Source organism: Capsicum annuum, chromosome 6, assembly GCF_002878395.1.
Source record: "Capsicum annuum cultivar UCD-10X-F1 chromosome 6, UCD10Xv1.1, whole genome shotgun sequence".
NCBI lineage: Eukaryota > Viridiplantae > Streptophyta > Magnoliopsida > Solanales > Solanaceae > Capsicum > Capsicum annuum.
The window spans coordinates 195,432,000-195,444,197 of record NC_061116.1 but is presented as its reverse complement, the minus strand read 5'-3'; the positions used below and the strand labels follow the sequence as shown (position 1 = coordinate 195,444,197).

The 12,198-nt window shown below is 35.0% G+C and overlaps 1 protein-coding gene across 1 annotated transcript; it reads left to right on the top strand.

Annotated features, from left to right (window-relative positions):
* Positions 1-530: 530 nt before the first annotated feature.
* LOC107855870 lies at positions 531-5,100 on the top strand. Its single transcript, XM_016700880.2, has 7 exons — positions 531-1,168; positions 1,783-1,845; positions 2,561-2,697; positions 3,142-3,179; positions 3,282-3,327; positions 4,042-4,206; positions 4,797-5,100. Exons 1-7 carry the CDS (start codon positions 801-803, stop codon positions 4,973-4,975), a joined length of 996 nt encoding a protein of 331 aa, XP_016556366.2. The 5' UTR covers positions 531-800; the 3' UTR covers positions 4,976-5,100.
* The last annotated feature ends 7,098 nt before the right edge of the window (positions 5,101-12,198 follow it).

Here is a 12,198-nt window from a genome sequence, read left to right as displayed (position 1 = left end):
GTCACATCTTTCAGATTCACCATTATTTCCTCCCTTTACATAATTATCGTCAATTTTTGTTCTTTCTCGTCCACCATCGTCGCTATCAATACCGCAACAAATGTCATCTTCTCATTCGGCGTCACCACCAACACCACTACCTCCCTTTTTATCATAAATATCACTTTTCATGAGCTCCTCCTCTAACCATATATTTTTTCAGAAATTAAATAAGTATCGAAATTGTTGCAGCAACTTTGATAGTTATTGTAACACAATAATTAATAATAATTGTTGCAGTAATTATCATAATTGTTATAACAATTATGATAGTTATTGAAGCACTCTCATAATTGCTGAATTATTTTTTCATTCATTTTTTTAAAAAAGTAAAAATTTTCTTTTTAATTTTTTTTTTTAAATAATTCATGAAGATTAAAAATAAAAGAAGAACAAAATGAAAAGAGAAAGAAAAAAAAGAAGAGAAGATGGAAGAAGAAGAAAATATAAAGAAAGAGAGAAAAATAAAATATGAAGAAGATGGAGAGAGAAAAAGAAGATTGAATTTATTTTTTTTTTTAAAAAGGAGAAATCTTAAAATTCAAAATTTAGAGTTGAAGGATTTTTGAAAAATTTAAAAAATTATATTTTGCATTCTAATTTACTTTAACCATTAATTAAAATAAATTAAACTTAAGTTGATGAAAATTATCATCAATTTTAATTTTAAAACTTATTTGTGAACCATTTTTAACTTTGTCAACTAATGTGGTATTGAACAATGGTTTTACTTTTCACTCTGCTAAACCTTGGCATTCACAATGCAGTATCCTCAAGCAGCAGCAGCTGCCCCCAGCGGGCCATCAATCTTCTTCTCTCCAAAATCAACCACTTTCCAAATTCGGCATCCGTCTTTCCATTTCTGTTCCACAAAGTCCAGCTCCGCACTTCCGTCGAGCAGTTTAAGGTCTCTGTCAATTTCGCGTCTCGCAAATCACAGCGCAACTGTACGAGCAAGTTCGTCCTCGTTTTCTAGCTCTGCATCACCGTGGGATGAAAAGCCCTACCAAGTTTTACCGAATGGAAAGATAGTGTACTTGGATGAACAAGATGTTGTCACCTTCCTTGACCCGCCCGTGGAGCTTATTCCATTGGATCCATCTTCTTATAACCCCGCCGCGTATCTTTGGTAAATATTACTGAATTGCTTCGATACGATTAGTAAAGCTCTTGCTCTACAGTTACAGATAGAGTAAAATGGTCAAAAATACATCTAAAAGTATTTCCTAACTGAACTATCACGTGTGCAAGTTTGCTATCCGAACTATCACTGATTATTTATTAAAACACATCTCAACTATCAGTTCTACCTGGACATGGTGATGTTTTAGGTAGCTTTTACTACATTCCATGGGATTCATGATACCTCCCACCAGCAACAGGTATCAGGTTACTCTTTCTCTCAAGGATAGAACAGATGAGAAGAAATCTCCTAATGTTTGTCTCTGTTGGGAATTGAACCTGAGACCTCATGGTGTTCAACCCAACTTCATTGAACCACTAGGCCACACCCTTGGGTGCCAAAAAATTGGGTTACTTTAGGTGTGTTTTTTGACTCTTCACTCTTCTTTATAAGTAGAGAGGTGATCTCTGATTGTCTTCTTTACTCAAGTGTATCCGCTTGTTTAAAACTAATTAAACAATAAGAAATTTCATGGAGAAGAGTAAGGTCCATTTTAGCAATTAAATAATTTTCTTGACTCATCATTTCTCATTGATATTGTTATTTGTTGTTGAGGTTAGGAAGAAAATTGAGGATATTCCAGAGGAAAGGCGGCACAGGCTGTTACCCTTGCTTAACCCAAGGTTTATCTGCTACTTGGTCTCCTTTTATCCACTTGCTTTTATGACTTGTGCTTCATGAAGCAGAGAATACTCCCCTTTGCCCTTTTATATGATGTAGTTTAATTGAGCATGTAGTTTAATTGGATACATTGACTTATATACTATAGTGGTAAGATGTTATTTATAGGCTAGACCAGTATCATAAGGAAAATAACATTTTGGTTAAATTTGAATTCTTGAAAGAAGTGCTTTTATTCTATGAAACGTTTGATTAGAGGAAAGTAAATGTTAGCTGTACAAATTGGAGAGAATACGTGCGTTCGTAGTTATTAAGACATCTTGAGATATACTCCCCGTACTATCTAAACCCCTCAGGCCATCCTTTTGCTCTGTGATTTATGGTTAAAATTTATGAAGACTTGCTTTTATAAATTTTATTAGCTTATAGAATCTTAGAACACATACCGACCGTGAATATGTTGACAATTGCTTAAAGTGGGGAAGGATCTCTAGCTATAAGCAAAAGCATGATCATCTCCTCCTCACCCCTCCGGGAAAGCTTGCTATGTTCATTACATATCTTTACATCTCAAAAATATATCATTGTGTCCCACACTTCAAGAGATTTCCGTTTCTTTCAAAAGTGACCCTTCCTATGGGAAGTCAGCTTATGTAACGTAAGATTGCACACAATTGATAGTGTTACAATGTTCATAACCTTGTTTAACTCAAGCAGGTTGATATCACAAGCTTGGGGGATTGCTGGCACACGGTACAATAATCCAAAACTGGTAGAGAAAAGTGCATCAAGCTTGCTAGCAACTGGAAATAGTGAAACAGTTGCTGAATTTTGGAAGTGCCGAACAAGCGGAGGTTACTTATCTTGACTTTTGTCATTTCATGATCCAAATTTCTCTATGCTCTGATTTATGTTTCTAATAATACTGGACCGTGATAAAATTTTGTCCAGGTTTAGCCAATATTGGTTGTCTGGTCTTTCTTCTGTTTGCCCGTAGCATTTGAAGTTTCAAGCCGTTAGATGTTACCAGATTTTGAAAGTTATATTTACTTGGAGGAAGTTCGGTTGATAATTCAAAATCCATCTGTACATGTATTTGATTAGGGGTGAGGTAGGGATGTAGGGTAGTCATGGAGGGAGAGTTTGATGGTTGTGCTATATGATCCTTAGATCCGTAGTGCAGCCTGTCCTACTTCTCCAACAGGACTTGTATTCTACTAGCTGTTAGTAATGTACCAGTGTATGTCATTTTCAATTCAATATTCAGTGAATGGTAAGATATTTTGAAATGTGAACAGGTCCACTGCAGATTGCCTGGTTAAATTTCTTCAAAAAGGTTATACCCCTTAACCGGTGTCTTTTGAACTGAGTTTTTGAGGCGTTCAACTTTGGTAATTTGGTGCTAACAATTGAGCTCTTGAAATAATTTTAATGCCAGGTTGTATTTCGCACCGGTGATGGGCAGGCATATGGGCGACTCATTAGTACGTTCATTAAGTTCTATCTTCAGCTATATGCCAACAATTTTTTTTTGTGAATATTTTCTCTAGAGATGATAGTTGTTTGTTTCAAACTTCTTGCATTCTGTTACTCAGAGTAGAATCTTGAGACTTCATTTGCAGTTTGTTACTTGTCTGTTTATAAATTGAGTATTATGCTTGCTTAGAAATTTGGTTTTATTACTAGAAACAACAATCTCAGGTATATCATAACCCCCCACCCCCCACCCCACCCCAGTTTTAATTTATGCATCTTACTTTTTGTTGTAGTCCGTTTAAAAAAGGTCGCCACTTTTCTACATTTGGCACTAACTCTTTAATTGCAACATCCCACATGACATGTTTTAAATCACAAGATTCAATGGCCATTTACTAACTCTTTTAATTGCAACATCCCACATGACATGTTTTAAATCACAAGATTCAATGGCCATTCTGTTACATTACACACATATTTAGTTTAAGACCACAAGGTTCAAAAATCTTGTTCCGTGCCTAAGTCAAACTGTCAAACCAAGACACATAAGATGAATTGGATGGAGTATTTGTCTGATAATGGTCACAAACAATATCTAAGAATCAGGTTACATACGATAAACAGCTTATTAGGTTCCACACTTTTCACTGATTAAATAATGATATGATTACTGCACAATTGAATGTAGTATATTTTCCTAACCAATCATCCACATTTTGCAGGCGAATCGATTTTCTCTGGGCTCTCAAATTCCTTTTATCCTTTGTACTTTACGGTTAGTGAACTCAAAGAAGTGATGTCGACAGAAGAGCCTTGTGATTTGGCGTATGAATTCAAAGATGGAACCTTGGATCTCCCTGATTTTCCTCGTGGTTTCCCTAAACCAGGTGAGAATTATTGCATCAGGCTTCTTGTTTAACAGGGATAAACAGCTTCTCGTGTAAACCCTGTATTGCTCATAGGCAGTTTGTGCTTTATAGTTATTTTTACACTTAAGTGGACTATCTACCCGAACCTCTGTTAAACTATTTTTTTCCTACTACTTTACATATCCTAAATTACCAGTCTTGATAGTGAGTGTTACAGTTATTTTGATTTTATTTTCTTTTTGTATTTTCAAGTTGACTAGTTCAAATCTTGTCTAGTTGGTAAATCTCATGGACCCTATGATTCCACCATGTTCTCTATGGCCCAAGCATTACCAATAAAAATGTTATGCATGCAGTTTCTGGGTAGGTCAACCTTAGACACCTTTAAATGCTCCTCTTGCTTTCGCCGTAATATCTGACTGTCAGCTACCAAATCTACTAGTTGCTGGTAGGTTTCTTCCTCAATAGATTGTTAAGATTTGCTACTAAGGAAATACACTATCATGAAACCCCTTTCTTGACATTGATATGGTATTGTCGAGCTTTCTTTGTTGTTTCATTTAGTGCAGTCTAATTACCTACCTAATTGAGGTGTTTTAACATATCAGCGGAGCATCCATGGCCATTTAACGATGAGGTTGTCATATACATACGTCATGCGGGGCCAGGAGTGATGGTAGGGCAAGCCTGGCAAGAAGGAAAAGCATTGCAACAAGTGCCTAAAAAGCTATGCGGTGAAATATTGATGGTGAAAGAGTATTTATCTTCTCAGCCACAATCAGGCTAGTTAGCTGTTTTATTGTGTCAACTCTTTTGGTATCTGTTGTTTTGTAGCTTGCTCTTGGTATGTAAGTTTTAACAAGTGTATATATTGTCATTTTTGGCTCTTTTCTTACTACTACCACTTCTCCATGGATGTTTGTGCTTTTTATGGCTTCTAATTTTTAGTTGCGCATTTAAGAGTGATTTCACAGGTGGGGTTTGTGAAGGGTAGGATGTACGTGATCTTATCCCCATCTTTTTTGGGTAGAGAGGTTCTCGATAGCGCTCGTGACAACATTCCAAAATGACAGGAGACAACGATGATGATGAGTTGTCATTAATTTCCTTTATTCCAAATACAATTTTCGTACCACGTTAAAAAAAATCGCAAATGACAAACTGTCCATTAGTAACTTGCATATTGAGATGTCCTAATCGTTCCAAATTAATCATCTTATTTGTATTTCAATGAATTATATCCATTTTCTGCAGAAACATATAAAAAGGTTAACAGTAAAATTCACTTTTGGAATAAAATGGTACTCAAAAATAGTTTTATTTCAACTTTTCAAACAAATGGAATAAAATTAAAAAGTTGGAATGAAAGGAGCATATAACAAGAATTATACTTAGAATCTACTGTTTGAAATTTCATAATTTGAGGTGGATTTGATTGATTTTGTAGAAAGAAGTAAGCGTGTGAGGTAAGAAAAGAAAAAGGCAAAGGTAAAGGTAGAAAAGAAAAAGGCAAAGGTAAAGGTAAAGTAACCTAATTGAAAAAGGATATTCTCCCCATTTAGAAAACAGAAATCACAAGTATATAATGTATCTAGAAGTTCCCCCCCCCCCCCCCCCCCCCCCCCCCCCCCCCCCCCCAACATAGATAGACTAAAGTGAAGAAGAAAGAGTGTGAGTACAAGAAACATTTGTAGTTATACCATCAAAGGACCAATTTATAGGACTGAAACTAGAATAGAGTGCAAGAGCCAAAATGTTCTCCACTATTTCTTTTTGTTTGCTAATACATATACTATATGCATAACTTATTGAATTGATTAATTCGGATTCATATTCTATAACTATCGTTAAAAGATATTCTTTTAAATACAAAAAGTGTTAGATTTTCAAATCTCACATATGAAACTTTTGATTCATCTCACATATTATTCAGTAATACCACAAAATGTCATTAGTCATTTGCTTTGTCCAATTGAATCTTCATTAGTCTTTTTTTTTTATTCGAACATTATATCAGTAAAAGTTAGAAATTAAAATAGTCAAGTTAATGCTGACACCTAACCTTTTACATTAGGCGCCAGTTTTCTGTGAGGCAGCCAATCCACATCACTCAACAACCTCTGCCTTCTCTTCTGTCCTCTTTTATAATATGTCTTTTTCTTTTGTCCATAAAAAGAAAAACAAATGAACTATACTTTCTTCCTATCAAATTATCTATTACTATAATTTTTAGAATTAACTATTTTAAATTATTTATTATTTTAAAATTGTAAGATAAAATTAATTATAGTTTCTTATTTTATTTTTGATAATAATTATTATAAATACTTTAATAAACTAAATATTTAATGAAAAAAATTATATTTTAAGATATAGATGAAGTTAAAATAATTTTTAAAAATACTTTTTAACTAGCATATTTTTTAAGAAACGTAAAAGAAAAATAATAATTTGAGATGGAGAAAATATATTTCTCCTTTGATGGTCCTCTCCTTTTTTTACCTATTTCTTTATTTTAATTTCTAACAAATAATTGTACAATTCTAAAATTTCCATCTATCCAACACTGGAGATGACGTGCTACTCTGCTGGTTAGATTTTGTTCTGTTTCTTCCACGTTACATGACATCATTAGAATTTAAAATTTAAAATTGCATTTTTATTATAACGTTGTTGCATGTGTACTTTAAAAATATTTTTGATTTAACAAGCTGTAGGTTCTAATTTATGTAAAAATTATTTTAAATAATAAGTCGATATCCAGATTGAGATAAAACTAAGTTTGATTATTGTACTTCAAGCCGTTTAATTCTTTTTTTTTTTTAATTTGAAATTGAGAGAATGCTGATAGATAAATATAAGTGTACTTCCTTCTACTCGATTTATATGATATTAGTTGATTAGATATAAATATTTTTCCAATACTCATGGTTGAAATTCTAGAATAATTTTTTGACAATTATTTGGTGATAAATCATTAACAACAAATGTCATACATATATATATATTGTACATCAATAGTACAGAGTGCATCAATAGTATAGAGTGCATCATCAATAAAAATAAAATAAAAATTTAAAATTAATTAAATTCTAAATAAAAAGAAAGGATCTAATTCTTTTTTAACCAGACTAAAAAATAAAGTGTGTTGAGTAAAATTTACACAATGAGAGTACTAATAATTGAGAAAAGACATCATTTCCGTCCGAACTTGTCGTCACAACTCACTTTAGACCTTTAACTTAAACATACATTTATTTACCCCCTTAACATTTTTAAAGTGTATTAGTTTAACCCTTAAAGATGTAATACCACTCTCACAATGGGAGAGTGCGTTACACGCGCCCACACGTCAGCGCCACATCACTGCCACTTCAGAGCCACATAAATAATTTTTTTTTTAATTTAAACACCCCATTTGCTTTCTTCTTCAGCTACCCCTGCCCCTCCTCTCCCCTCCCTTGCCCTTTGCCCTGCTCTTCCTCCTCCTCCATCAAATCCGTTCAACCTCACCCCTTATCCCTGCAACCACCGCCCCTCACCCCCCCCCCCCCCCCCCCCCCCCCCCACGACGCCGGTATTTCTTTCTACTCAACAACAACAACAAACCCAGTGTATTCCCACATAATGCGGTCTGGGGAGGGTAAGATGTACGCAGTCCTTACCACAACCTCTGGAGAAGTAGTAAGGCTGTTTTCGATAGACCCCCGGCTCAAGATAAGATAAGTATTCACAACCGTACAGAACGCATGGAACAAGATGGTAAGACGTAAAAACGCCCCTACAATGGAAAGTAAACAAAGAATAATAGGCATTCGTAATACAACATGCAACAAGGTAGCCTAACAAGAGTAATACACCCAAACAGGTAATACCCTACCCTACCTACCCTAATAGTCACTAGCCTTCTATCCTAATACGCGTCCTCTAGCTCTTCCTATCTAGGGTGATACGAGAATAATCTCGGATATGGACTTAGGAGAGTACATGTTGGACCCGAGCCTTGGCATGTGCAATTAAAGTGTAAAAGAGGCCCAAAATGCACCCAAATCAGCCCATAAATTACACTAGATGGGTGCTCACTCTTTGAAAGGTCTTTTGATCATTTTAACTTATATTTTGTAATAGTTATAAAAGTAACATTGTAGGGTTTTTAGATTTAGTTTTTGATGATATTTGTGAGTCTTGAAAGACCAAAGAACACAAGTCCTCTTTCCTTGAGGCACCAAAACCAAAATTAGGATACAACAATAGGGTGAATTCTCTTTTGTTGTTGCTTGCTTGGAAACGTTGATGCTAGAGAGGTATAATTCGATCTTGTATCACGTAAGAGATAGGTTTATTGTTGTGTCTAGTGTTAAGGGTCCAAGAGTGTCCACTTTTGGGTTCTTGAGATTATGCATTCATGTGGTCTATCTATCTATCCATTTACTTTCTTGTAATCGTGTTTAGTGATTGTGTTATAATCTTGTGTTCTTGTTGTTATTGTTAAATTTGAATCTAGTGACTTTGTGTTCATCTTGTTCTTCACGTATTGTTGCTGTTTTGGTGTGAAATACACCTTGTTCACCTTATATTCTTGTTGTATTTGTGAATCCGAGAGAGGTCTCCAATCGGTCCACGGATCTTAGTGATTTGTGGACTGTTTTGGAGTGTGTTTGTGGACTATTTTTTGAGTGATTTCGTGTCTTCCAAGTTTTTATCGTATCATTTGGTATCAAAGCATGGTTTGATCTTGTTCCTACAAGATCAATCTTGGTTTTGTTGGTGGAAAAATAAAAAAAAGTGTTCAAAACTGAAAATTCAAGAAAAAATAGCAATCTGTCCGTGTTGTATTCTTAGCCAAAAAGTGTGTTCTTGTTGTGTCTTGGTCGAGATTTTTACTTGTATTTTTTGTCTCTAAGTGTTAGTTTTGTTCATCACTAACACATTAAGTCTATATCTAGATTTGAGCTTTAAAAATTGATGTTGTTGTTGTGAACAAGAAGTGGCCATGAGTTGAAGTTATTGTTTTAACGTAGCCGTATGGTGAGCGTTGGTTGGTGTTGTTATTGATCTTGGTAGTTGTTGTTGTGTTCTTGTTGTTCATCACAACCTTCATCTAGTGTTAAAATCGAAAATACAACACCAAAGAAACTTGGTCGTTTGTTGGTGGTTTTATTGTTGGTCTTGTTGTTGTGGAATTGGGCATTGAACTTGTTGTTGTTCTTGGGAGATTGTTGTTGGTTGTTCTTGTTGTAGTTATTATGTTCTTGAAGTTCTTTACCATATTCATCACCGTATTAACATAAAGTGAATGATAGATCCTAAAAGGTGAAGGAAAAAGGTGTAAGTAATTGTTAGCCTTGAAAGACCCCCAACCACCAAAAGACTTTACATCACTTCTCAACCACTTTCCCATGAAACAAGGGTCTATGTTTTAAGGAGAAGTACAAGTCTAGTCAAAGACTTTTGAGTCTTGAAATTTGAATTCTAAAGACTAGTTTGTATTTTTCTCCATTGAATAATTTCCATCAAAGTCCAAATTGTAGAATTGATCAAGACTTCCAAATTTGGAAAATAAAATTGTTGACCGAGGCCAATCAAATACTGCCACGTCACCAATTACTGTTCATCGAATTTTAAGCTCAATTTTTGATCTTTTAGTTTCATTTTGTGTCTTTAGTTTCTTTTATTGATTCCCATACTAACTTACAAGCTAGTGACCAATTACTAGATTGTGAGTTGGTTTGAAACCGTATTTTTTTTTGTGTGTGTGTTTACGTTTCTTTGTGTGTTTTATTCTTTTGAGTCGTTGTATACACTTGATTCACCTCTCAACACCTCTCGGAGTACAAACAAGCTTACAATACTTGTGAGATTGAGTGTGAGGGATCCGAGAGACAAGAAATAAAAGAAAGAGTGAAGATATTTTTTGTACAACTAACGTGTTTTCTGTTTTGTAGGTAACTAACTCCTTTGCCATAATGGACACAATTTTGGCCCACCTTGATGTCATTACCCGATAAATAGCTAAGGTGTCACGCCCCAAAATCCCATCGGGCCGGACTGGCACCCGAAGCCGAGAAGGCCCGGGAGAACCCGTTCAAATACCTGTACTTTCACTTATATGTCACCAAAAATTTGGACAACACTTCGTTGCATATAGAAGGGTCTAATTACCTGTATCAGCACAACACGCACAAATATATATATATATTACTTGGCTGTCGGGGCCTCCACATATACAAATATAACATCACTATATAAACTTCCATGACTTTACCCTTCCTTATGTCTACAAAGCCTCTAGGATATACATGACAAAACTAGGGTCGGGACAAACCCCCCGCCCACACATGACTCCTGTACAATAACAAAATATAAGGAACCGACTCGGAAAGCTCCGAAGCAAACTGGAGCTCACCAACAATAGCTGTATGACCTGGCTCCTATCTATGCTGTGAATGAGCTGAGGTACCTGTGCCTGCAACATGAAATGCAGGTCCCCGTGGGGGACGTCAGTACGAAATATGTACTGAGTATGTAAAGCTGTAGATAATCACATATGATATAGGAGCTCAATAGAAATCAGAAACAAGTGAATAAGTCGTAATAGGAGTGGACCACACTTACTAGAACTTGTGACAACCTGTACATTGTATTTATTCAATCACTTTACCTTCGTTCTTATCGTCTTTGTAATCATTACTGTACTGTATTGTGACCATTAGGCTGCCTCCAGTATATATCAACTGGGATCGACCCATGCTAGTCTTATGCCCCTGGAATACCACCCATAAACACATAAATAGGGATCGACCCATGCTAGGCTTATGCCCCTGGGATACCACCCGATAAGAGAGAACTTCCATCACTTAGTTCAATTAATCTTTGAGATTGTTATTTCGGTCGCCACCACATTTTTGATACTTTGAAACAATGATACATCAATAGGAACCAAGTAATAGACCTTCTATACAATAACGATGTAATAAAGACTCATTGGTACATCAACAATGTGTTTCAGAATCATCAATATCACAACAATGAAATAGGAGCCTTTTGGTATATCAATGAAACATTTTGACACTTTATAGAATGAAAACAACTTCGTTGGTAACGTAGAACAATACATATTTTTGGACAACCTCGGAATCTTACTTGATGGAACATTGGTGTTTTCATGCCAAAGAACATTGTTAGAGTATGCTTTACATACCTCATCGTAGATTCGGATACCAATTCAACACAACTTCCCGCCTTTACAAATCACTTATCTACAATGAAATGTTTGGCATCTAGTATTAGCAACCCAACACCACAATTCTCTTCCATAATTCCATACAACCAATATTTGCAAAGCATTCCAAAAACCAACTTGAACAATAGGTTTATGTGTATATATATATATATATATATATATAATCATCATTTCAATACCACATCATCACACCAAATCCCTTCACAATTCAATATAATCCAACCATGCACAAGAATAATCCAACATTATTTCCAATCATCTTTCAACAACAATCAAATAACACACTTCTTATGCTCACATGCATATATATACATATCCATATAAATAACACCAACATAATTTACATCCTTACCATAAAATGGCCCTTTTGATTTCGAAGTCCTGTTGGCACAAATAAGGGGTGCTTCTCGAAGCCCTCGAGACGGTGAACACAACTACGGAATCAATTTGGATTTTCTACGGTTGAATCACAAGATAATTGGAGTTGAAATTTGGCTAGGGTTTCTTAGTCTTCAATAATGGATGATAAATATCTTTTCCTTTTTTAAAAACTCTACGTCAGCTTAAGGGGATATTGATTCACTTTAAAGATATTAAGGGGGTAAATAAATGTGTGTTAAGTTAAAGATCTAAAGTGAATTGTGCCGACAAATTCAGGGGAAAATAATGTCTTTTCTCCTAATAATTCTTCTAGAGAATCTAAACCTCCAACCCAACCCAAAAGAAAATTTAAAAAAAATTCTACAGAAGAATGATAAGTTAGAATG

What these genes read in the sequence shown, in the direction of transcription:
- LOC107855870 (XM_016700880.2), top strand. Translation starts at nt 801, where the DNA reads ATGCAGTATCCTCAAGCAGCAGCAGCTGCCCCCAGCGGGCCATCAATC. An exon ending in TTACCCTTGCTTAACCCAAG is followed by an intron (nt 1,846 to 2,560) that starts GTTTATCTGCTA and finishes TAACTCAAGCAG; the next exon opens with GTTGATATCACAAGCTTGGG. An exon ending in GAAGTGCCGAACAAGCGGAG is followed by an intron (nt 2,698 to 3,141) that starts GTTACTTATCTT and finishes AAATGTGAACAG; the next exon opens with GTCCACTGCAGATTGCCTGG.